General features: G+C 43.0%; 1 protein-coding gene across 5 annotated transcripts in view; it reads right to left on the bottom strand.

Moving 5' to 3' along the window:
- Positions 1-21,481, bottom strand: part of VAPA (VAMP associated protein A) — a 194,759-nt gene extending 173,278 nt beyond the window's left edge. For 2 of the 5 annotated variants that reach the window (XR_004538374.1, XR_004538375.1), the window contains exon 1: positions 21,039-21,481. Coding sequence is in view for 3 of the 5 variants with exons in the window: in XM_033934078.1 (XP_033789969.1) it covers positions 21,039-21,342 (304 nt within the window). In the remaining 2 variants the exon portion in view is untranslated. The remainder of the gene's footprint in view (positions 1-21,038) is intronic. The other 3 variants (XM_033934078.1, XM_033934077.1, XM_033934075.1) reach the window with 3 other exon arrangements.
- Between the last annotated feature and the right edge of the window lie 5,440 nt (positions 21,482-26,921).

Genomic DNA, 26,921 nt, shown 5'->3' with positions numbered 1-26,921 from the left:
TTCCTGGTAATTCCCAACACTATTTGCTTTCTTAGTCACTACTGCATACCAAGTAGAGGGTTTCAACAATAACTAGATCCTTTTCCTGGGCTGTGACTACTAATGTGGAATATTGTATTGTATAGCTATAGTTCAGGTTCCTCTTTCCCACATGTATCACTTTGCACTTGCAATTTGATATCCAACACCACCACCAGTAGAAGAACTGGCGCAGTCCTGGAGCTTGCCATCATACTGCCAAAGCAGATACTTGATCATCTAACCCAGAGATTCTCAACACACGATACACATACCCCTAGGGGTACACAGCACTGCATGGGTCTCCCACCCTCCTTCCTCATCAACCTGCTGGTGGAGCCACTCGCTACTACAGCAATTAATTTTGCAGTCTTGGTCCCTGCTTTTCTTGCACTGCTCAGTTGCTTCAAAGGGTAAGCGGCAGCAAATCCTACATGATGCCTGCCGCTAATCCGGAAGCTTCTCCTCTGCTGGTGGGACTAGGCAGAGGACAACAAGGGCCCAATTTACTAAACTTGCCAACTAGATCGTTGTCGGGCGATTCTTGGCTGATTTTTACTGAGCAACCGATTCGCAACCGATTCTACATGCAAATGATCTGATCAAATGCACGCCCTATAGCGATCCCACGAATCGCTGCAAGAGCAATTGAAACGCATGCGCAGAATATCCTTGTATGTTATTGATGCAATTTAAGCATGTGCTTTCTCTTCGCACTAGTGGGTGGGTGGGGTTTATTCCCGCACGTCATTGATGGATGTTGAATGTGCTGCCCACAAAGCATAAGCGATCTCTTTTCCCTGGAGAAGAGGAGACTTAGAGGGGATATGATAGAGACTTATAAGATCATGAAGGGCATAGAGAGAGTAGAGAGGGACAGATTCTTCGAACTTTCGAAAAATAAGAGAACAAGAGGGCATTCGGAAAAGTTGAAAGGGGACAGATTCAAAACAAATGCTAGGAAGTTCTTCTTTACCCAACGTGTGGTGGACACCTGGAATGCGCTTCCAGAGGACGTTATAAGGCAGAGTACGGTACTGGGGTTCAAGAAAGGATTGGACAAATTTCTACTGGAAATGGGGATAGAGGGGTATAGATAGAAGATTACTGCACAGGTCCTGGACCTGTTGGGCCGCCGCGTGAGCGGACTGCTGGGCAAGATGGACCTCGGGTCTGACCCAGCAGAGGCATTTCTTATGTTCTTATGTTCTTATGTAAAGGGGGAGGGGTGGCTGAAGTTTACTTTTGCTGGCCATTCTAGTTAGATATTTTTAAATAGGAATGATTTGTGACAGACGCAGTGAATTAGATTTTTGTGTAGCCAGACTATGGACATTTATCAAACAGAGCATGCTTTAAACCCACGGGTTAAAATCACGGGCTCGCAATGCGCTTTTTACAGAAAATATAAAAGAGGAATGAATTCTTGCACATGAATGAATTCTTACCTATGTGTAAAGTTATTTTAGTTTTATTTTTAATTTTAATGGTTGTTTTATATAGGATTGTAACCTCGATACTGATATTTCTGGGCAGGAGAGTCAGCAAGGATAGTAAGCGACTGGTCCTCTGCAGTTGCTTCTTTTCAGATCAGCAAACCCAATCGGTGTTTCTTCTTCTGCTTAATGAATCAATTGCTTCCTACTTTTGCATGCCATTCCCCTCATTTGCATGGATGGATCAGATCAGATAAGAGATTGATCAGGAAGCTGTTTAGTGAATTGGGTCGGGGAACGATTGCAAAATCAGTAAAACTGTTTTTTTGATCGTTGGTACAGGATCGGAAGGTTTAGTGAGGGAGGTAGGGAAGTGGGAAGGGAAAAGGGGAGTTATCAAACCTCCGGGGGGGGGGGGGGGGCACATGGATGGAGATGAATCTCAGGGGACCAAAAAAAAAAAGTGGGAAAAAAGGGAGAAGCTGAAGTAAAAGAGCGAGGAAAAGAGATGCTGGGACAGGGGAGCTGAAAGAGAAATGAGTGGGAAAAATGCTAAATCCACAAATGGAGAGGAAAAAAAAAAAAAAAAGAGATGTTTGCCCTGGGATGAGGAAGAAGGGAACAGAGCCAGGGCCACAGGGGGAGGAATGGGAACACAGTGAGAGAGAGAGAAAAAGAAAAGAGAGAGAATACTGTCAGGAAAGAAGAGAGTGAAGTGGATGATTAAAGCAGAAACAACAAAAGGTAGTGCTTTAGTATAGTGCTTTAGTGTAGCTGTATTGATAAATGTTCTTAAATAAAAAGATTACTTTATTTCCATTTTCTATTAGATTAATTTTAATATTTATTTATTTTTTTTTACTAACCAGGTCAGACAGGATACTGTACTGACCTGAAGAATGAGATTCGTTTTAATGATGATCACTCAGGAATCTGGAATAATTCATCTGGTGGTCTTCAGGGCTCACCATTGTCCCCACTGCTTTTCAATATTTATATGTCCTCTCTGGGTTCTCGGTTATTTCACTTGGGGATAAACTGTTTAGTTATGCGAATATTACGATCATCTTCCCCTTTGCTGATTCCCTTTCAGAAGTAGCTCTTATGGTAACAGAAGTACGGTAATAGGATAAAATGGAACAGTGGATGATCGAGTTTAAATTAAAACTAAGCAAAAAAAAAAAAAGTTCTTTATTCCTTCTCAAAGTCCATGTGATAGTGATACATCTTTGATCATAAATAAGCATAGCTATCCTGTTCAGTTGTCCATTAAGATATTGGAGGTGATATTGGATCAGGGCCTAACTATGAGGAATCAGGCGAACTCTTTGGTTAGGAAGGGATTTTTACCCCCTGGAAGCTTCGATCCATTACTTACTTTGATGTTTCATCGTACAGGCTTTTGGTGCAATCTCTTATACTTAGTCAACTTGATTACTGCTATAATGCTTACTTGGCAGTATCTAAGAGAAATATGCAACAACTACACATAATTCAAAATGCCACAGTTAGATTGATTTTAGGACTGAAGTATGACCATATAACGCCTTTTTTCAGGAATTGCACTGGTTGCCGATGGAGGCATGGGTGAAGTTTAAATTTGGTTGTTTTTGTTACAGGGTTCTATTTAGTTTCGCTCCTAAATATTTATCTGATTTTTTTTCTTTTGCAACTAACAAGCACATGAGAAGTTCACATTTGAATTCTGTCTTTCCATCTGTAAAAGGCTGTAAACTTAAAAAAAAAAAAATTGCCAACATTTTTTGTCTTACCAGGCAGCTTTATGGGGCAAGGATTTGGATCGTTTGATCATATCCTCCAGCTCTTATTTAGAATTTAGAAGGCATTTGAAAACATATTTATTTGTTAAATATTTGGGTAACTAATTTTTCCATTAAAATTGTACATCTTCCTTTTTGTAAACTGCATAGAACTTCACGGTCCTGCGGTATATAAGCTGACTTTTATGTTATGGCATCTGAAAGCTAATTTAAAATGGATTAGTCCAATAAATTGGTATTTTCTTATTTTCCATTTCTGTTTTATTTCTATTTGTTAATTTGTAAAGTGGTGATTTGTTATTTCAGTTTTTTCAAATTTACATCTGCTATCTTTATATTTTGTACAGTATTAAGGAACATGTGTTAATGTATTGTATGCAGAGTCTGGCTTTTTGGCTGTTTAGTTTAACTTTTGTATATATTTCTATCTTTAGTATGTGATTATTTATTCCATACTGGGCGAGGGTATATCTGTGTTCTATGTGTATGAAAAGGACATGGTTTTCTGTTAGCACTAACTGTGCAGGATCGATTAATACAGATAATCTGGCTTGTTTAATTTTACAATAAAACTTGATTCAACTTTAAACTTAACTGTGTCATTGAAACAAAGCAAATCGAATAGAAAAATGGATTCAATAGGCTGAATTGAATCAAAAAGTTTTTTCCTGAATCAAGCAGCTCTAGGTCAGACTAATGGTTTACCTAGCCCAGTCTCCTGTTTCCAACAGTGGCCAATCCAGGTCACAGTGCTTGACAGAAATACAAATAGTTGCAACATGCCATGCTTCTGATCCAGGGCAAGCAGTGGCTTTCCCCATGTCTGTCTTGTCCAAACCTTTCTTAAACCTAGCTACACTAACTGATGTAAGCGCCTACTCTGACAAGTTCTAGAGCTTAACTATTCTATTAGTGAAAAAAAATATTTCCTCCTATTGGTGAAAAATTGATTCAATCATACCTTTTCTACACCACTCACTATTTTGTAGACCTCAATCATATCTTCCTTTAACAGTCTCTTTTCCAAACTGAAGAGCTCCATCCTCTACTTTTTCCTCATACTAGAGCATAATAACATAGCAAATGATGGCAAAGACCTGAACGGTCCATCCAGTCTTCCCCTTAGTTATACCCATTAAAAATACGTGATTAAACTAACTTGTCTCTTCTTTGATATTTCTGGGTCATAAACTGTAAATCCACCTGGTATTGTCCTAGGTTCCAAATGCTGAAGTTGACGTTAAAGCCCACTCCAGCCTATCCAACCATCCTGTTTGCAGGATATCTATCATAAATTCTGGCCAGTAACATCCTCATGTTCCAAGTTAGTGGAGTTCCCATTGATGCCCTCCCCAGCCCAATCCTACACTAAATCAGAGCAGTTCCAAATTGACAAGTTAAAGAGTGATAAATCACCTGGACCAGATAGTATATATCCCAGGGTACTGAAAGAACTCAAACATGAAATTGCTGAGCTGTTAGTGATCTGTAATCTGTCGCTAAAATAATCTGTAGAGCCTGAAGATTGGAGGGTGGCCAATGTTACGCCGATTTTTAAAAAAGGTTCCAGGGGACATCCGGGGAATTACAGACCGGTAAGCCTGACCTCAGTGCCAGTCAAAATAGTGGAAACAATTATAAAAAATAAAATTGTGGAACAAGTAGACAAACATGATTTAATGAGACAGAGTCAGCATGGGTTTAGTTGAGGGAGGTCTTGCCTCACCAATCTGCTTAACTTCTTTGAAGGTGTAAATAAACATGTGGATAAAGGCGAGCTGGTTGATGTAGTGTACCTAAATATCCAGACAAAGATCATCATGAGAGGCTCCTGAGAAAATTAAAGAGTCATGGGTTAGGAGGCAATGTTGAATTGTGGATTAAGAATTGGTTATCAGACAGAAAACAAAGGATACGGTTAAATGGCCTTTTTTTCTCAATGGAGAAGGGTAAATAGTGGTGTAACACAGTGCTATTTATTTATAAATGAACTGGAAATTGGAACTACAAATGAGGTTATTAAATTTGCAGATGATACTAAACTGTTCAAAGTTGTTAAAATGCATGCAGACTGAAAAACTGCAGGAAGACCTAAGGAAATTGGAAGACTGGGCGTCCAAATGGCAGATGAAATTTAATGTGGACAAATGCAAAGCGATGCACATTGGGAAGAATAATCCAAATCACAGTTAACAGATGCTATGGTCCACCTTGGAAGTCAGCGCAGATAATACACTGAAACCATCCACTCAATATGCGGCAGCAGCCAAAAATGCAATCATGATGCTAAGTATTATTAGAAAAGAGATGGTAAACAAGACTAAGGGCTAGGTTCACTAAAGATAGCAACAATTGCTGTTGAGCAATTCTCTGGCCGATTCTCCAACAGCGATTGATTCACTATCAAGTTTATATGCAAATGATTTGCACGGAGGTACAAATGATTTGCATGCAAACGCAACCAATTCAATCGCTCAGTGAATAACTGACACATGCGTGGAGCCCTAACAGCAGTGACAGGGAAAGCAGCCTCCTATCACTGTTAGGGCTTCTAGTTTTGTTTTTAAATGGCACATATGTTGTACCTGTGTTAAACATGCACCATCTATCCCATTAAAAAAAGCTCCCCCCCTCGCGCGAGCATCCCTGAGCCATTGGCCTCCCCCCTTGAACCCCAAAAAGATGGCAGGAGGAATGCCCACTCCTTCCTGCCATCCCGATTGACTCCCCACCCTGCAGCAAAACAGCAGGAGGGATGCCCACTCCCTCTTATCAGGAAAGACCTTCCCCTACCCTCTCCCCTAAGAAAAAGGCAGGAGGGATGCCCTCCCCTTCCAGGGCCCCATGCCCCATATCTTAAAAGTTAGGCACAAGCGGTACTGAAAACACCTCTTGCTCCTCCTCTCTTGCTGACAATATTGGGCCTTAGGCCCCTCCCTGGTGTATCATGCGATGTACAGGGAGGGGCCTAAGGCCCTTATTGGCTCAGGTGTAGTGTCAATCGCTGACTTTAGTGAATCTAGCCCTAAGAATGTTATAATGCCTCTGTATCACTCAATGGTGTGACCTCATCTGTGCCTAGTTTCTTATCTCAAAAAAGATATAGTAACACTAGAAAAGGTTCAAAGGAAAGCGACCAAGATGAGGGGATGGAACTCCTCTCGTATGAGGAAAGACTAAAGAGGTTAGGGCTCTTCAGCTTGGAAAAGAGACCTGAGGGGAGATATGATTGATTGAAGTCTACAAAATACTGAGTGGTGTAGAACGGGTATAAGTGGATTGATTTTTTACTGCATCAAGATTTACAAAGACTAGGGGACACTCAATGAAGTTACAGAGTAATACTTTTAAAACCAATACAAGGAAATATTTTTTCACTCAGAGAATAGTTAAGCTCTGGAATGCATTACCAGAGGATGTGGTAAGAGTGGGTAATTACATACATGGATAGAAGCAGCTGCTTACCCTGGATCGGTGGCATGGAATGCATAAAATTTGCCAGGTACTTGTGACTTGGATTGGTCTCCGTGAAGACAGGATACTGGGCTAGATGTATCATTGGTAAGTCCCAGTAAGGCTGTTATATTAAATTATTCAAAATGTTACTACAAAACTACTCCTGCTAATATTCAAAGTGATTTAAGCAGCCAGGAGTTGCACTGGTACTAGCAATATTCAGTGCCAGGGCCCACATAGTTAAGCAAGCTAATGTAGGACAGCTCAAAAGCTGATAATGGTATCTGTTTCTTATTCTCTATGCAACCCCACCCTCTATACCTCTTCATCCCTTTACAACCCCTTGGTGAACAGTATATATTAATCCACCTTGTGTCCTGTGTCTCTGTCATAATTAGACTAAGCTCCTCTGAGCAGGGACCATCTCTTGCATATTTAATGTTCAGCGCTGTGTGCATCTGGTAGCACTATAGAAATAAAATGCACAATACAATACAGTTAAAAATATTCTTATATTCTGCAAAAGCCTATCAAGGTTCTAAGAGAATAACAATAAGAGGAAAACCAAGCAGACCTTGGGTAGTGCAATGTTACATTAGATTGAGTTACACAGCAAACAAAGACTCACTAAAAAAAACAAAGCCTATTTACCACAAATGAAAACTCTTCTATGACAAAATTCTCAATTAAAGCCAAGTTGCTGCATCCATTCCAATTAAAAGAGATCTCTCTCAGGAAATTTTTAAACCTTTCCTAAATGATAAGAACATAAGAAGTTGCCTCCGCTGGGGTAGACCAGAGGTCCATCCTGCCCAGCGGTCCGCTCCCACGGCGGCCCATCAGGCCCACTGCCTGAACAGTAGTCTCTGACTAATTTTATAATTTACCTCTAATCCTGTCCCTATAACCTTACCTCTACTCCTATCTGTACCCCTCAATCCCTTTGTCCTCTAGGTACCTGTCCAGACCTTCTTTGAAGCCCTGTAGCGTACTTCTGCCTATCACATCCTCCGGCAGCGGATATCCAAAGGAAACATATTTCATGCTGAGACTGACCGATAACATAAGTTTTAGAACACTTTCATTTTGGAGTAGGGTAGGATAATGTAATAACATTGAATTCCAGAGACTTACCACCTCCTTTACTAAAGCGTAGCATGGGTTTTAGTGCTAGCATCGGCGGTAGCTGCTCTGACGCTCATAGAATTCCTATGAGCGTCGGAGCAGTTACCGCCACTACTGGTGCTAAAACCCGTACTATGCATTAGTAAAGGAGGGGGTTATTTTGGGTCACAAAACATATTTGTCATGTTAAATTATCAGGTGCTAAACCATGCAATATTTTAAAAATCATAATACACTTTAAAATTAATTTTAGCCTCTATAGGAAGTCAATGTAATTGAATGAACGATAGAGTAACTCTCATATATATGAATGGAGAAAATCAATCTGGCTAACATATTTTGGAAAATTTGAAGGTTTTTTTGTAAATTCTTTTGACAGCTTGCATAAGTACATTATAATAACCTAAAAATGACAGAACAATATATTGTACCACTAACCGAAAAACTGAGAAATCTAATATCCCTTGAATTCATCTGTGTTCTTAAGGATAGAAATGATCTCTTAACTAGTACATTAATCCGTGAATCCAAAAAAGCTAATTAAACCTATCTCTCTACACTACAACTGTACCTGTTGCCTTCAAACACACTGTAGTTATACCGCTCCTGAAAAAAAAAAAACCAATCACTGGACCTTACCTGCTTCTCCAATTATCACCCCATCTCCCTTCTCCCCTTCTTATCCAAACTACTAGAACAAGCTGTCCATCACCATTGTCTTGACTTGCTGCCATTAATTGTCTTGACTTTCTTTCAACTTGAGATATCCTTGACCCTCTTCAAACGGGCTTACACCCCCTTCACGCTATAGAAACTGCCCTTACTAAAAAGTCTCCAATGACCTGGAAGCTCTGGAATGAAAGGGCAAAGGATGAAGTTAAGAGGTGATAGGCTCAAGAGTAATCTAAGGAAATACTTTTTTTTACAGAAAGGGTGGTAGATGCATGGAACAGTCTCCCGATAAAGGTGGTGGAGACAGAGACTGTGTCTGATTTTAAGAAAGAATGGGATAGTCCCATGGGATCTCTTAGAGAGAGGAAGAAATAATGGTTACTAAGGATGGACAGACTGGATGGGCTATTTGGCCTTTATCTGCCATCATGTTTCTATGAATTCTAACCCATCCTCATCCTCCTTAATCTATCTGCGGCATTCGACACCATATATCAGTGTTTCTCAACTCGGTCCTGGAGTACCCCCTTGCCAGTCAGATTTTCAGGATATCCATAATGAATTTACATAAACTTGATTTGCATACACTTCCTCCATTATAAGCAAATTTCTTTCATGCATATTAATTGTGGATATGCCTGAAATCCTGACCTGCAAGGGGGTATTCCAGGACTGAGTTGAGAAACACTGCCATAGATCACCGCCTACTTATTGATACACTGTCTTCGCATGAGTTTCAGGGCTCTGTTATTTTATGGTTTTCTTCTCATCTTTCCGTCGCACCTTTAGTGTAAGCTCTGGAGCAGGGGTGCCCAATACGTCGATCGCGATCGACAGGTCGCTCACTCAGGCGAACCCAGTCGATCGCAGAGCGGGTTCCCTTTCCTTCTCTTTTTTTCCCCTCCTGACTAGCCCACTCCTGAATTCTGCTGCTGCCGCCATTACTCAACATTTAAAAAAAAAAACCGGCTTGAAGAACTTATGCTCTGGGGGCTAACGTGTGCTTGTACCGGCTTCCCTTCTCTTCCCTCTGAAACCGGAAGTTATGTCCGGGGGGGGGGAGAGAGAAGGGAAGCCGACACGCACATGTTAGAGCCCCGTTCGCGGGCTAAAGCGGGAGACAGGTCAGTTAAGCTTGCGATTTGCTCTTCTTGCTGCCAGGTCCTGCCTACTTTCTGTTTCCTCAAAGGCAGGACCCGGCAGCATTTTTTCCAATAGGTCGATCTTGGGCCATCAGCCTTCCTCTCCCCGACGTCAATTCTGCTGCCGGAGAGGAAGTTCTGGCCAACGGAACTTCCTCTCCGACAGCAGAATTAACGTCGGGGAGAGGAATGCTGGTGGGCCCGAAGCAGGGAGAGCTTGGCTGGCGGCCTGTTATCCGATGGCAGTGGCAGTGGCTTGGGGGAGGGCAGGGAGGGAGAAAGAGGGCAGGCAGGGAGACAGAAGGAAAGAAAAGAAACAGAAAAAAAGAAAGGGGCCATGAAGAGAGAAAGAAAGAGAGGGCAGGGAGAGAGGAAGAAAATGTTGTGGGGGGGGGGGGAATGAGGTCAGGAGGAGAGGAAGCATACAGGCTAAAAGAAGGGAAGAAAGATTGGATGCACAGTCAGAAGAAGAAAGTGCAACCAGAGAAATCACCAGACAAGGTAGGAAAAATGATTTTATTTTAAATTTAGTGATCAAAATGTATGTGAATTTATATCTGCTGTCTATATTTTACACTAAGGTCCCCTTTTACTAAACCGCAATAGAGGTTTTTAGCGCAGGGAGCCTATGAGCGTCGAGAGCAGGGCAGGAGCGATCTTCCTATGCTCCTGCCCCGTGCAGAGTAGTCATCCAAATGGCTGCCATGACTTCCTGTTGAGCTCCCCAAGCATACATGGATATGCCCATGGTGAGCACTTCTGATGTGGGAAGATGTGAAATAACAAACCTCTGGAGAAATTTGTTGGATTCATCCACCACTGAAGAGACTGGCGAAGAGGTGAGGCGACTGATCCATCGAGACAAGGGATCGAGGGCTTGAGACCATTGAGATGCTAGGGTCCACTGATCTGAAGTTGTGCAAAGGGGGTGACATGAACTGTGGATGCCATGTGACCTATAAGTTACATCATTTGTCTTGCTGAGATGTAGAATGAGACATGACTGCAAAGATGAAGTAAAGTGCCTTGTCTTTGTTGAGGTAGAAAAAGCTCATAGAAGAGTGGTGTCAAGTAGGGCTCTTATGAATTCCAGCACTTGAGAGAATTGAAGTTGCGACTTGGGAAAGCTGACTACTGCTTGAGGAGATGGAGCTTTTATCAGTCGTCCAGTTATGGAACTCTTGACACCTGTGGGTACAGACGGTTGCTGCCACCACCACTAGGCAGGTGAACACTCTTGGAGAAGCTAGGCCAAATGGTAGAACTTTGTACTGGAAGTGTTGATAAGCTATCTGAAAACGCAGAAATTTTCTGTGATTGGGATGTATGAATATGTTTATATAGGCCTCTGAAGTATAGAGAACACAGCCAATCGTTTTATTCTAGAAGTGGGTATAGGGTCCCTAGAGATATCATTCAAAAAACATTTCTTTCACTAGATATTTGTTTAAGGCTTGGAGGTCAAGAATTGGACAAAGACTTCCAGTCTTCTTTGAAATTAGGAAATACATAGAGTAGAACCTCTGATTTTTCTGAGAAAGGGGAACTACTTCTATGGCATTTAGTTGAAGTAGAGCTTTTATTTCCTGAAGAAGGGACATCTATTGAAATGTGAAAGAGGACCCTGGTGGAGGGTGGTCTGGAAGAATGAGGACCCAGATGTCCATGGTGATGAAAGTCTAGCGCCGATGATACAACATAAGTCAACCTCTGATGGATTGTGGAAGAGGCCGAGGAGGAATTTTGGCTATGCTCTCTAAAAGCATGTCAAAAAGACTGCGATGGCTTCTGAGGCCTCTGTTTCTGCCTCTTCTGTGGTGGAGGATTAGAAGAGGATGTTATTGGATGCTGCCTCTTATAGGAAAAAGGCACAAATCTTCAAGGCAGCTTAGATGGTTGAGCCTTAGCCTTAGATCCCGTGAAGTATTCCAACTCTTCCCATGCTGAGTAAGTCTTTGAGTAGCATCTTCCACTTTGTTCTTTATTGAGACAAGGAATGTTTGCCAACCGGTCTTGAAGATTAATATCCATGTCCGAGACTCGCAACCATGCAAGACGTCTCAAAGCAATAGACATTGCTGATGCTCTAGATGTTATCTCAAACGCCGTTCTTGCCATAAATTTCCACATTTGAAGTAGACTGAGAAGTCTGTTGAAATTCTGGTAGGCGGTCAGATGGAATATACTGCTCAAAATCAGCCAACTTCTTTATGAGCTATTTAAGGTTAAAAAAAAAAAAAGCCCTGTAGAAGTTGCAATTGAGAACTCAATTAGCTAACAGAGAGTTCTGGTAAAGACAACTTCCAAACCTATCCATAGTACGATCCTCACGTCCTGGTGTACAGTGGCATAGACCCTGGAGCTGGAGGATTTTTTAACAGTTGATTTAACGAGCAACTACAGTTTATCAAATCCTGGACAAGCTTATATTCAATAAAGAGTCAATATTTCTAGGAGCTAAGGTAATAGAGAGAGGGATTTCCCAGTTCTTAAAGAGCGCATCTTTGAGAAGATTGTGCAGAGGCAAGCTAAGAAGCTTTTTGGGAAGCTCATCGAAATCTAAAGCATCAATGAGATCTGCTCTGGGCTCAGTATCCGACTCCAATTTGACAGGCAGAGCTTTTCCCATCTGCCCAATATACTTGGTAAATAAAAATCCCTCTAGAGGAGATCTTCGTCTGGGAGGATGAGGAGATGATCTGATGGGATGCCATAAGACTCTGGAGCAGATAATATAGGCTTAAACTCAGTATCAATATTATGTTGAAACAGGTCAGAATCGACATCCAGCACCCCAGAAGATTCTCTGTAGAACAAAAGATTTTCTAAGAAGAGGAGTCTGATGAGTGCGAGAGCGTCGAGAAGAGCTTCTTCGACGACTTCAGTTTCAATCCAATTGTGAATGCAATGATGAGCAACATTGATGCAATGGAAAGTTGGTACCGTGTAATGGTCTCTTGGAGCTAGAATGGGCAGCAGTACCATGTGATGTCGATGTTTAGCGATGTTGCAATGCAGAGCGCCGATGCTGCGATGCAGACCTGTTACTGGTACTATGTGGCCTCTATGTGCTAAGCTCAGGCTGGGGAGTCGATGCAAGCACAGGTGTTGAATGCAATTTAAATAAGTCACCGAGCTCCCTCTGGAAGAACTCTTTCAGTTCTTCTCTGAAGACTGTTACCGAATTGCTCATCCCGCTCCCCAACCTTTTTATTTCTATTGTAATCCATTGATTTCCTCTTTCCCCATGTTCTCAATTGTCTTTCTTCATGTTTTGACTAGTACTCTTGTTGCTGATTTTGTTTTTACCCTAATTTTATTTTTTTATTATTGTAAACCACTTAAGATTTGCCTCTTTGTTTTATATTTGCGGTATTTTAAATAAATTGAACTTGACTTGCACCAGTATCCTTGGCTCAACAGCTGGTACCATCGGTGCTGCAGGGTATCGAGGGTTGGGAGACCTCAATGAGGATGCATGCCCTGTAGAAGACACCGCCTGCACTGAAGGAGATCAATGGTGTCAACTCTTGGCCTTTATTGAGGGACTCAATGCAGTAGAGGCCTGCTACACTTGTTGGGAAGGGGATGGCTTCTTAGCAGGCTTGCCCAATGGAGGAAAGATCAAACTATAAGATTATGCAGACAAGCCCTTCTTTCTGATAACAAAGCCTTTCTTCTGAGCACAGCTGGCTAAATAAGGAGGGGGCATTATTTTGGCCTAATGTTCAGTGAACCACCAGAAGTTTAACCCCTTCTTTTACTAAGGTGCACTATGCTTTTTAGCACATGGTAAATATTAGCGCGCACTAATCATGCGCTAAATGTCAATGTGTGCATGTTATCCTATGGACACGTTAACGATTAGTGCACGCGTTGATTTAGCGCATGCTAAAAAGCTTAGCACACCTTTGTAAAAGAGGGTCTAAGTAAACAGCCCTGCTGGTAACTCCCTCACTAAAAATTATTTATTCAAGGAGGGATTTGATCTTTTCTGTTACAGCTCCCCAAATTTAGAACTATTCCTCTCAATATAAGAGAAGAAAAATTACCTACTAAATTTAAAGTCCTACTAAAAAGCTGGTTGTTTAAGGACGCCTTTAACTGACCCTTTTCATAATCACATTATCTTATTCCCTGGAATTTATCTGGACAAGGAACACTGTTAAGTAGAAATTAAGTGGGTACCGTTCCCCAACCTTTTGTTTCCTTACCCTTCCTTTTTATTTATTTTAGAATTGTATTTAATCCGTTTTTCCCCCCTCCTCTTCATCAGTGTTTTTACGTCATAATTGTCTTTAATGTCCTGTTTGTTGGAAATTTTTTATTTTTCTATTTTTAATTTTGTAAATCGAATTGGATTTGGATACTGCGATTATATCAAATATTTTAAATAAACTTGAAACTTGAAAACTTGAAACTTTGTTGGTTAAACAATTATAACTAAGTTTGTGTTTCCTGGGTATCTGCAACTTTCCTGTCATGATTATTGAATTCCTTTCCTTTTTTTAAAAAAAAATTGTTTTTTGCTGTACATTACCCCCAATTTGTTTAATGAAAAAGGTGATTTATCAAGTTCACAATAAATAAATAAACATAAAATGACTGAGACAATAAGCATGAGGGGCTGATGAAGGTTAGGAATCACTTTGGCACAAACACATGCTGGAGGTTGTTGTGGGGAGGAGAGATATATTTCTGTTGCCAAATAGCCACAGTTGGGACTATGGCAAGGGATTAGGAGTGGACTGGAAGCATCATATTTTAACAGTTTTATAATTAATAATAATAGTAATTTTATTTTTAATATACCGCCAAAGCCATAGTAATTTGAGGTGGTTTACAATAAGAAGAGCTAGACAGTCAGCGAAGAAAATAACATGAAGTCTTTGAATACATGAATATTTGTAGGGAGGGAGAGAGACATGTAAGTAGAATACAGGGGTAAGGCTTTAAGAGTTCTTGGTTACAAATCAGATTGTTACGGTTCTAATCTAATACGATATCTCAAAATGTAAACTGGCTCAACATTTATGATGTTAAAACCATGGTCCCCTGGCGTACGCCACTGAGAAACAGCACCGATATTGGTACCACAGTTACCAATGGCTCAGATTTATCACTGGAGTGTATGGCTGAGCCAAACAGCTTTTCCTGCTGGATACGACGAGCATTTCTGTAGTGTAGAACGAGTACAAGTGTCTACTTGATACTCAGGCCTTACTGTATGTACCAACTGTGCAGGTCAGTGATTGAAGTAGGGCGCTGGCACAGACAGCACTTTTTGAAACTGTTCAAAGGTTTAGGCATGGATGGAAAAATAACAGCAGCGAATTCAAAAGACTCAATGGGATCACTGAGGACAAAATATTATTGAAGTAGAAAAGAGAGGACCCAAAAGCCCGACTGAGGCAACAACAAAAAATTTTATTTTCTTTACACACTAACAATAAAAACAAAGAAAGAAATAAAGCTGAAGGGCAAAAAAGAGAAACGTTGATGGGAAAGCAACACGATTTTGGACAGAATCCAAAAAAATAGCACTTCGCTCTGCAGAAAACAAAGAACTGAGGTACCGTGAGCCAACATCGAGCGAGAAGGCACTCATGCATTCCTGGTGCAGGCAGTCACGAAGTTTCTAAAAACTTAAAGTGGCAATGACTTTTAACACTGTCCGTACCAGTCTCTGTGGATGATGTCACCCACCCAAATGTGTCACCCAATTGTCCTAGAATAATCTGCTGTATGAGAATTGCTAGCATGGCTTTCTAAAAAGAGACCCAAGTGAGGACATCAGAATATTAAACAAAGTAGGTGATGGGGGGCCCCAAATTCCACTCGCTATGCTTTGGACAAGGTATCATGAAATTTCACCTTGTATGATCTACAGGTTAAAAAGCCTTTAAATCAGTAGAACATGCTATCAGTATTCCCCAGGCTACTTAAAATTGATTTTTTTAAAAAGATTATCAGCCAGATCGAATGTCTATGAAAGATCAAACTATAAGATTCTGCAGACAAGCCCTTTTTCCTAATAACAAAGCCTTTCTTCTGACCACAGCCGGCTAAATAAAGAGTGGGACGTTATTTTGGTCTAATGTTCAGTGAACCACCAGAAGTCTAAGTAAACAGCCCAGCTCTTTGTTGATTAAGCAACTGCAACTAAGGGGTCTTTTTACTAAGGCGTGCTAGTGCGTCTTAGTGCGTGCTAAATACTAAACGTGCCAACACGTCCATTATATCCTATGGACATATTCGCATGCATTATCATTTAGCACGCCTTAGTAAAAGGACCCCTAAGTTTGTGTTTCCTGGGTTTTCTGCAACTTTCCTGACATGATTATTGAATAACTTTTTTTTTTTTTTTAAACACTGCCCCAATTTGTTTAATGAAAAAGATGATTTATCAAGTTCACAATAAATAAACATAAAATGACAGACAATAAGCATGATGGGACTGATGAAGGTTAGGAGTCACTTTGGCACAAACACATGCTGGAGACTGTGGTGTATGTGGTGGGGAAGAGAGATAACTTTCTGTTGCCAGGTAGCCTCAGTTGGGGCTATGGCAAGGGATTAGGACAGTGGGGTGGAAACATCATATTCATCTCATCCGTCCTTATAAGGTAGAACATTGGACTATGCACTCCAAACTAAACCTGAATCCCGAAAAAAACAAGATCTTCTTGGCAAGTCCCAATAACAAGATCGTGAACACCTCCTTGAGACTAAATGGATCAGATTACCCAATTAATAATAATAATAATAACTTTATTTTTCTATACCGCCATAATCTTGCGACTTCTAGGCGGTTCACAGAGAAGAATAGCTGTACAGTCAGCGAATTACAACATATAGATAGAGAAGGGGTCTCAGAACGATCAGTGATTACATGATGCAAATTGGCAAGAAGAATGATATACATAGGTTTCATATAATTTTAACATGTTACACTGAAATGGTTGGAAAAACCAGTGAATAGCAAAATACAAATGAGAGGAAGACATTGAAGAGTCAGAGAATACGGAATACCAAGTACCGTTAATGGGGAAAAAGTGGAATCAGTATGATGAGCGGTAGCTTTGAAAGGGGGGGTGGAAGTCTATGACAGGTCTAAATGGGCTGCTTGAGTGCGTTCTTGCATTCTATAAGCTGTGCACATAAGTAGATGCCACATCCATATCCCTCCCATGCTCTGTGCATGTGTGTGCCCCTTCCAATTATACCCTATAGCCAATGGAGTAGTTGGGACTCAGCAGACCCTAGGCAGGAGGCCTGAATAAACATAAAACTTTCAAGTATTATTATTTTAATTAATATTTAATTTCAATAGAGTAATCTGAGAGGCTACCAGGGTTCAACTATGGCAGAATTCCCATACATTTTCTGCATATCCCACAACCAAAATCCTTGGCATCACCCTGGACCGAAGCCTGACGTTTGAAGATCACACTAATGCTCAAGTCAAAAAATGCTTTCTCACTCTATGGAAACTTCGTACCATTAAACAATACTTCGATTTCTTTTCCTTTCGACTGCTGGTTCAATCCCTGATCTTAAGTACCTTAGACTACTGCAATATTATATACTTGGGATCTCTCAAGAAAACCATCAAACGACAGAGTCATCCAAAATACTGCAGTCCGTCTCATTTATGGCCTCAAGAAATCAGACCATGTAAGCCCATATTACAAAAAAACTACACTGGCTGCCTGTGGAAGCAAGGGTCATTTTTAAGTTTGCTTGCCTATGCTTCAAAACCATGACAGGTTCATCCCCATCCTATCTGTCTCACCAATTCGAATTCCCAGGCACATCTAATACACGCAGTACCTACTTGTTCGCGCTTCCATCCCTAAAGGGCTGCACCTACAAGAAATACCTCAATAGAACACTATCATTCCAAGCAGGCAAATGGAGCAAATGTTTAACCAACTTCATCTCAAATGCACTTTCGTACCAAACGTTTAGGAAGTCAATAAAAACTTCTCTTTGACAAAATTCTCTGACCCCACTTCAACCTGATGTACTTCCAAAACACTTCCAGATAAACCTGACTAAACTTAGCATGCCAATGTAATTTCGAAAGTACTCTGTAATGTTGCTGTCTGTATAGTCTCTTCCCTTGTAAACAGCTTAGAACTGTTTGTGGTATGGCAGTATATAAAAAGAAAGTTATTATTATTATATTGACAGCTTTATCAGATTAAGGTTCCAATCTAATACAATATCTCAAAATGTAAATGGGTAAAGAACAATTTCAACATTTATTATGTTAAAACCATGGTCCCCTGGAACACTCCACTGAGAAAACTCATCAAGTATTATTCTCTATTTTAACAAGTTCCCAATCTGCAAGAGGGCATTGCCTTCTATCCCATGACTTCTTAAATTTTCTGAGAAGTCTCTCATAATAAGGTACTTAGTCAGGCATTCTGAAAATTCAGGTATACTGTATCAATTGTATTCACTGGCCCAACTTTTTCTACATGTTTATTCAGGCCTTCACAATAATCTAACAGCTGGCAAGGTAAGAATTCCCTTGGCTACATTCCATGTTGGCTTTGTCACATTAAACTACCATATGTATAAGTTAAATTACCGGTAATTCATCCAAAGCACTTTTATCTCCATTTCTACCATTTTGCTAGGCATGGACATCAGGCTCAGTAGTCTGTATTTCCTGATTCACTCCTGAAACATCTCAAAACACAGGTGATGAAACAATAGGCTAGACCTCTAAAACCAATCTCAGTTATCACAAAGTACTCTTTTCTTGCTATCAACTTTTCAGTAACAAAGTTAGCAGCAAAAAGAAACATTCTGGTAAATTAAGGTTTACACATAGCCATTCATCACCTTTCCTAAATTCTTAAAATTCCTTTTACACTAAGTTTTGAATAATGTCACCATCATTTTCTTTTCCTAAGTGTCTGTGGCATTTTGAAATCTGATACTATATAATTACTTTATTCATGAACAGGGCAACCTGGTACAACTTATTTAAACAGCATGGAAATTATGTTCCTGTGTATTAGGACTAAAAGTAACTAAACTGCCAAAATCTGACTATAACACCATATATACTCAAATATAAACCAAGATTTTTGGGCCAAAAAATGGCCCATACGGGGTCTCAGTTTATATTCGAGTCATCTAGCTATCCACCCTTGGCTCCTCCTATACCTGCTACAGGCCTTCTTTGAGCCCTGATGGTCCAGCAGTGAGCTGGGACAGAAGCAACCCCTCCCGTCTCCTGTCCTGACTGACCATGCACTACCCCACCTCCTGGACCCTGCAAAGGCCTACGCTGTACACCCTGGTGATCCAGCAGTGGTGAACCAGGGCTGGAACAATCCTCCTATGCTCCTGCCCCATGCAGAGCTGCTAATGAAAATGGCTGTCACAGGAACTCGCAGCAGCCATTTTCTTTTAGCGGCTCTGCACAGGGCAGAAGTGTAGGATTGTTCCCGATTCACCATTGGACCACCAGGGTGTGCAAAGTAGGCCTTTGCTGGGTCCAGGAGGCAGGTGGGGTGGTACAGTGGCAGCCAGGACAAGAGAAAGGAAAGGTTGCTCCTGTCCTGGTTCACCACCAGGGCTCAAAGCAAGCTCGGGGGAGGTCTGCAACAGGTTGAGGAGTGGTCAGGGTACAGAGTCAACTGGGATAGTACAAGAGAAGGATCGCTCCTGTCCCAGCACACCGCTGGCCAACCAGGGCTCAAGGGAGGGGGTTAGAGCCAGACGGAATAGGACAAGGAGAGATTGCTCCTGTCCCAGCTCACCACTGGACCAACAATACTTATACAGTACTTGAATATAAATCCGGGAAGGGGTAAAATGCAGACCTCACGGACCTGACGGATCTTGTGGATCTAAACCCATACGGCCTTAAAAATCTGAGGTCCGTGTCGGTCCGTGTCCGTGGCGCTTGTAGTTTCTGTCGCTGACAGACCTTGATAAGATTTTAGCGCCGATGGATCCGTCTCAGCATAGGAAGGGAAAAGTGTTAGGATCCGTCAGCGCTAAAATCTCTTCGAGGTCTGTCAGACCCAGAGACTAGTGCTGGAGCGGCAGAGCACAGCACTAGTCTCTGGCTCTGACAGACCTCGAAGAGATTTTAGCGCTGACGGATCCTGACACTTTTCCCTCCCTATGCTGAGACGGATCCGTCAGTGCTAAAACCTCATCAAGGTCTGTCAGCGACAAAAACTACAAGCGCCACGGACACAGACCGACATGGACCTCAGATTTTTAAGGCCGTACGGGTTTAGATCCACGAGGTCCGTCAGGTCCGTGAGGTATGCATTTTACCCCTTCCCTATAAATCCTCAGTTTATACTTGAGCCAACCTTTTTACTCTTTTTGGGGAGAAAAAAAAGGTTGCCTCGGTTTATATTTGAGTATATGCGGTAATAAAGGCTGTCCAGATAAAAGCTGGGTCAGAGAGGCCCTCTCTGAGTCTGCATACCCTTCCCAGAGTTTGAACATTCAGTGGTCCTATGAAACCGCCTGCTTGATCTCTCCCTCCAAGAAAAGAACAGGTCTCTTGCCAGACCACAAGCAGAAAAAGACATAAAAAATAGATAGATATACACACACACAACAAAAAGGTAGATAGCTTCTCAATGCACCCTCTTCCCGGCTCCAGTCCAGATTAGCTCCTGTCTGCTGCAGGAAAAGGAAGCCCAGTTGGAACCTGCTCTATGCACGGAAAAGCTGATCCATGCACTTTCCCGGAGCGCAAGGCCCTGCCAGGGTTGGACAAGAGTGAAGAGGGCGTCTATGCTTCCATGGTTAGGAAAAATGACAGACGACTATACTCAGGAGACTTCTCTTGAACTGTACTACACGAACACAATAACAGAATGCAGTCTGTCCCCTCACGGCGTCACAAGAGCAACAATACCAATATTAGCACCATTAAGTTTAGTACCGCCAGCCTTAACAAGAGCTGGACACATTAATATGATAATAGGGATATCTTGCTGGGACAGTTGCAGGAGTCTTCGCCCTCCTCTGGAATCAGTACCTCCCCCAGTCACCCTATCAACGGAGGGCTCAGGGAAGGTGCTTGCAAATGCCAGACAGACAGGACAGCTGCAGAACACCAGCGGAGAACCAGCTCCATCAGCTAAGAAGGGGCACGGAACTCTCAAAATGGCGTAGCGGAGGCCAGGACACCTGAAGCCCGCCACCGCCAGCTGACACCGGGGAGAGAAGGAGGCGGCGGCGACGACCGAGCTACGGAGCCAGGGGAGGGAAGGCCACAACCACTGTCGCTCCCTGGTCGCACACGTGTCCGGTCTTCTCCCCTGCCTCCACTCTCCCCGCTGGGTCAGAGCACCGTTGCAGCTGGCAGGAGCCGGGCTCTCTGCCCGCCCGGCGGCGAACCTACCACCCCTTACCTCTGAATTTGAGTTCGTTGGGCGGGTCGAGGATGAGGATCTGTTTATTCGCTGCCATGGCGCTGGAGGCTGGTGGCGCTGCCGCAGAGAGGGGGTGGGGTGGGCTGGGGGGAGGGGAGGGGGAGGGCAAAGGAAGGGGAGCGGGGCGCAGGCGGGGAACGGGAGGGAGGGAAAGTGGGTGTGCCACAGCTGTTGGCTCAGCGGCGGTGGGGCGGGGAGAGGAGAGGGGGGAGGCGGCTCCCTCCGAGGCTGGGCTTCCTCCGGTATCTTTCGCTCCCCGCCAGGCCACAACTGACTCACTCATCACCACACAACCGCGGCGACGCGCAATGCCCGGCACGCAGTCTCCATGACGTGACCGTGCGCGCGCCGTGCCCGGCCGAAATCTGCCCACCCCCTCACGTGCAGCCGGCTGCGCCGATCCGTTACGCTACTCGCGCTCTCGGCGGCTGACTATTTCTGTCCGCGTGCCGATGAGTACCGTAGTCAGGGCAACGGAGGCAGGCATATGTTATGATGAACCCATTTGTTGCCACTACACTAAAAGGCCGATGTAGCAAGCTGTTAATTCGCATTCCAGTGTTGAAACTCAGCTTCTCATGTTGTAACCAAATGGCATTGAAATAATTTGCGCACAAAAAATACGTGTAAACATTGGAGGCCACGTGTTGATATTTAAACAACGGGAAATAATTTTAGAGCAACTTGGTGGGGTTTTATGCACATACATTACCAGCATGTGCATGGCTGTACATGTATTGCTATTCTGCACATAAATATTATTGGAATGTCCAAACCCATCATCCTGGGTTTGTGGACAACGCTTTCAGCGAGTCCCACACTACCCCTTCCTTTTTAATTTTCAACATTGTGTATATATATATATACATGTACTTCTTATTTATAAAGCATAATATTGTGAATTTTTCTGCAACTTAACTATTTGCTTAAAATATTTTTAAACAGGAATATAGAATTAATTTCTTAGTTTCACTAATGTATGAATACTATGGCTGCCAACTTATCGGATGTTAGGATTGTGTCTTGGAATGTTCATGAGCTTAGACATCCTGATAAAAGGGAAACAAAACTTTATGTCTGTTAAAAAGATCAATTGCTAAAACCATATTTTTACATGAGACGCAATTCAGTGCTGTTATAGCTACTGTTAAAAAAAAATTAAAAAAGTAACTAGTTACCATTACTGGTTACATGGAATAAAAAGTAACTAGTTACTGATTTCAGTTACTCTTCACTAAATGTGTAGTTACTTTACTAGTTACTAAAAGAATTACGCCCCCCCCCCCCCCTTTACAAATCTGTGATAGTGGTTTTTAGCACAGGCCAGCACACTGAATGTTTTGCCCTGCTCCCAACACTCATAGAGTTCCTATGAGCATCAGGAGCAGTGCAGAGCATTCAGCGCGCCAGCCTGCACTAAAAACCGCTATCCCCTTTTACAAAGCCGCACTAACAGCTGCTGCTGCTGAGGTAATCGCTCCGATGTCCATAGGGAATTAATGGACATCAGTGTGTAAAAGGGGAGGGTTAACTAGGTAGTTAATAGTTACTTTATTAATTATAACTATAAGAACATTACAACTGAGTACTTTATTATCAGATGAGTTATTGGCTGAGCATTAAAAGCATTTCAAAATTCTCATCAGTTAAATTGTTCCTGCGTGGTATAAGAATCTGTCTACTAATACTGAAGAGTCTCTCCAGTAGTGTGCTTGATGGAAGGCGTGTATTCAGAATAAACACGTCTTCCACAGTTGGATAGTGCTGGAGACTGGATATATCACGTGCAGCATCATTCATGAAGAGGTTTAGTTCCGACTGCACAGCATTGTCCTGGCACAGCTGACTCTCCTCCTGGCCAGCGTCTCTCTTCTTCTCCCCGCACCTCCTGGATCCCTGTAACGGCAGGGTCATGGCCAGACTGGCCTCCGTGCATGCGCGGATGTTGACACGATGATTTCATGCATGTATGTGATGTCATCATGTCAACTTACGGGTGCCTTCCGGCCCTGGCACTAGTTTAATGTGCCAACGGCCAGAAAAGTTTGCGAGACATTGCATTAGATCATCAATAAGTAGGCTGACAAATTTGAGCGAAGGCCTGATGGAGGTAAAATGTACATGCAGGGAAGATATTGGTTGGTAGAAGAACTCCCATGAAGCACTGGTCTTCAACCTAGAGTATGTCCAGTGCCATATCTATTGGCTTCCCTTACAAGTGGAGGTTCGAGATACTTGGCCGGGACCCTTCCCCATGGAATGGGCCTCCTCGTTCTTGCATTATTTAGGTATACTTATACCTCAGGACTTGACTGCACTTTACTCCCTTAATATGCTTCTGCTGCTTACGAAAACAGGACAGAGGGTGCAGGCATGGCGCTCTTACCCATTGACCCTTCTTGGTAGAATTACTTTGTACAATATGATGGCGATACCCCAGTGGCTTTACCTCCTTCAAACCTTACCCTTGCTCATATAGCACCGTCACCTAAGGTTACTAAATAGATCTTTGCTTATGTTCTTGTGGGTAGGTAAACGCTCTAGGATTCCTTTACACACCCTCACACTTCCTACTGATCAGGGGGGCCTAGGTTTATTGCATTTGGGAAGACTTAATATGGCTTGTCAATTTAGTCGTGAATGATTGGTTCTGCAGGACTAATCATTTTTCAGCCACAGGGGTAGAATGCCTTGCTTATGCCCCTTTTCATTTTAGTTACTTACTACATGTTAAGTGCTTCCCTATACGTGCTCAATCTTATGGGGACTTGTTTTTCTATCCAGTGTGCAAAGTTTGGAAACAATTATGTATACAACTGGCTATTCGATTTGATGTGACACCCTGTTTGCCTTTTGCGGATAATGGGGACTTTGTCCCTGACATGAGTCCAGGGTTGCCTTCTCTGTGGTCTAGGAAGGGCTTGAATTATTTGTCTCAAGTGTTGCATTCTGATGGTACGATGCAATCATTTCAGATGTTAACAGGCTCCTTAAACCTGGTGGCTGGGGATTGGTTCTCTTATAGATAACTGCAGCATTATGTTCATTCCCTCCGCAGCATATCTTTGTCGGAAGATATTCAAGAGAAACTGTCAGAATCCCTCTGTTTGACTGCGCAGGTACCCATACCGTTGCGTTTTCATCACCACTTTTTGCAGGAGCTGGCTGGTGATCTGGATTATAAGACTGGCGACCAAATGGACTCAGGATCTACAGCTGCAAACTTCTGGTGCCATAATGAAGCGGAGTGTTAAGCTGGGAGCCAAACTATTGGTCTCTGCAGCGGAAAGAGAGCAGTACTATAAATTATCCCAGGACAAGCAGGCAGCATATTCTCACTGATGGGTGACGGTACCGTGAGAGCCCCGGTACGGACATTTTAGAGTGAATTGCACTCTAAGAACTTAGAAAGTTCTGGCTAGCCTGCACCGTGCATGCGCGATTGCCTTCCCGCCTGATGTAGGCGCATGGTACCTCAGTTTCTTAGTTTCCGCGGAGCTAAGAAGTCGTGTTTCAACTTCTGTTGAACTTTTTTCGATGCCTTCCCGCTCACGTGGCTTTTTTTTCTTGACTTTTTTGTCTCTTTTCGATTTTCTTTTATTTGTCTATTCTTTTATTTTTTTTTTTTTTTAAACTTGTATTTTTTTTTTTTTTGCTTTTTTTCTGACCGCAGCCCAGCGGGGCCTGTTGCCACAATTCAAGCCTCGACCTTTGATTTTGCTGAGGCCGTCTTTCCCTTCATGTCCCGTCCACAATCAGGTTTCAAAAAGTGCCAACGATGTGCTTGCCCTATATCCCTTAAGGATCCACATCGCTGGTGCCCCCAGTGTTTGGGTCCAGACCACAGGGCTGATTCCTGCACCCATTCTTCTCTTCAGAAGCGGTCCCTCAAAAACTGTCAGATTCAGCAGCGACTATTGTTCGGCTCCGGTATGGAGGATGATTCAACACCGGCTCCAATGTCAGCGTACACACCAAAATCGGCGTCACATCAGTCGAGTAGGTAAGCCGGCTAAGAAGCCTTCCCCTACACCTTCGAGCCCTCAGGTCACTTCAGCAGTGAGCCAAGTCCTGCAGACCTCGAGGCGTCCCAAGAAATGCTTGGCTCCCATTGAGGTGAGTGCCTCATCATCGGCCTCCTCATCTCTGCAGCGCAGAGCAACACCAAAAGTACCAGCGAAAAAGCAAGCGGTACCGGTGCAGTCTCTGGACGACAAAATTAAAGCAATATTGCAAGTCCAATTACGGGAGCAGTTACAATTCATACTCCCTGCCTTGTTGATACCGGCTCCCCCGGTGCCGGTCCGGTCTGAGCCTTTGGTATTGGCATCGACCCTTACGGCACCGGTTCGCTCCGACTCTTGGGTGCTGACGCCGGCCCTTTCAGTTCCGGTGCGGTCTGAGCCTGTCTCCTCAGTACTGACCTTTGCAGAACCGGTGTCTATGGTTGTTCCACCTCAGCAAAGGGTTGTTTCTGTGCCGCCAGGCCAGAGGTCGATGTCGGAGCCAGTTCGACATCATTCTTCCCATACTTCCCCAGATGTGATGTCGGTCAGATCGGGGAAATCAGTGTGGAAGACCAGACATATTGAGTCCTCAACTCCGGATTCTCGGGGTGGATTACCACCGGTGCAGGACCCATATCTCTGGGATGATTCTGAAGAGCCTCTTGTGACAGATGATGAGGCTTCTTCTGATGAAGATCCTTCTTCTCAAGAGCCTGTTCCTAAACCAGAACAGACTTCTTTTTCAAAGTTTTTGAGGGAAATGTCAGAGACACTTTCTGTCCCTCTAGAGTCTGATTCAAAGAAATCTAAAGCATTTTTAGATGCATTGGATTTTGATCAGCCTCCTAAGGAGTTCCTCAAGCTCCCCCTTTATGACATTTTACAGGAGACTTTTTATAAAAATCTTGAAACTCCTTTGACAGTCCCTGGTGCTCCTTGTAAGCTTGATGCCCTTTATAGAGTAATTCCTATTCCGGGTTTTGACAAGCCTCAACTTCTCATTGAATCACTCCTGGTGGAGTCCACTCTGAAGAAGTCTGCTGAGGCCAGTGTATATGCTTCTGTTCCTCCTGGCAGAGATGGTAAGGCAGAGAGGGTAAGGTATCAAAATGCTATGCTTGCCAACCGGTTTGGTAATTATGCTTTCCATTTTTCCTTTTATCTCAAGCACTTGGTTCAGCAAGTGTCTGCCCTTCAGAAGTATCTTCCTGAGCGCAAGGTAACTCTTCTGCAACAGTATACTTCCAGTTTGTTACAACTGCGGAAGTTTTGGGTACGCTCAATCTACGACACCTTTGAGCTTACATCTCGAGCTACTGCCATGGCTGTGGCTATGAGGCGCTTAGCTTGGCTTCAGGTATCTGAGCTGGATGTTAACCATCAAGATCACCTAGCCAATGCTCCTTGTTTGGGCGATGAACTTTTTGGGGAATCCTTACATACTACTACCCAAAAGTTATTGGCTCATGAAACCAGGTGGGATACTTTGATTAAAAACAAGAAGAAGCCTCCACCTGCTCATCCTTTCAGACCACAGTCTTCTTATCAGAGGCGTTTTACTGCTCGACCTCTGCAGACCTCTCAGCCTCAACCTCGTAGATCAAGGCAACAACAGCAGCAGCAACCATGCCAGCAGCAGCAGCAGAATAAGCAAGCTGCGCAACCCAAAGCTGCACAGCCTTTCTGACATGTTTCTATGGGGCGTAGCCAGTCTTCTCATTTCTCAGCCTTGCCCTCAGCCCATCGGGGGTCGTCTTCAGTTATTCATCAATCGTTGGGAACTCATCACCTCAGACCTTTGGGTCCTCAACATCATTCGTCAGCGTTACTCTCTCAATTTTCAGACTCTTCCACC

The sequence above is a fragment of the Geotrypetes seraphini genome, chromosome 2 (assembly GCF_902459505.1).
Source record: "Geotrypetes seraphini chromosome 2, aGeoSer1.1, whole genome shotgun sequence".
Lineage (NCBI taxonomy): Eukaryota > Metazoa > Chordata > Amphibia > Gymnophiona > Dermophiidae > Geotrypetes > Geotrypetes seraphini.
The sequence above is the reverse complement of the archived record's forward strand: the minus strand, read 5'-3'. Positions and strand labels throughout refer to the sequence as shown.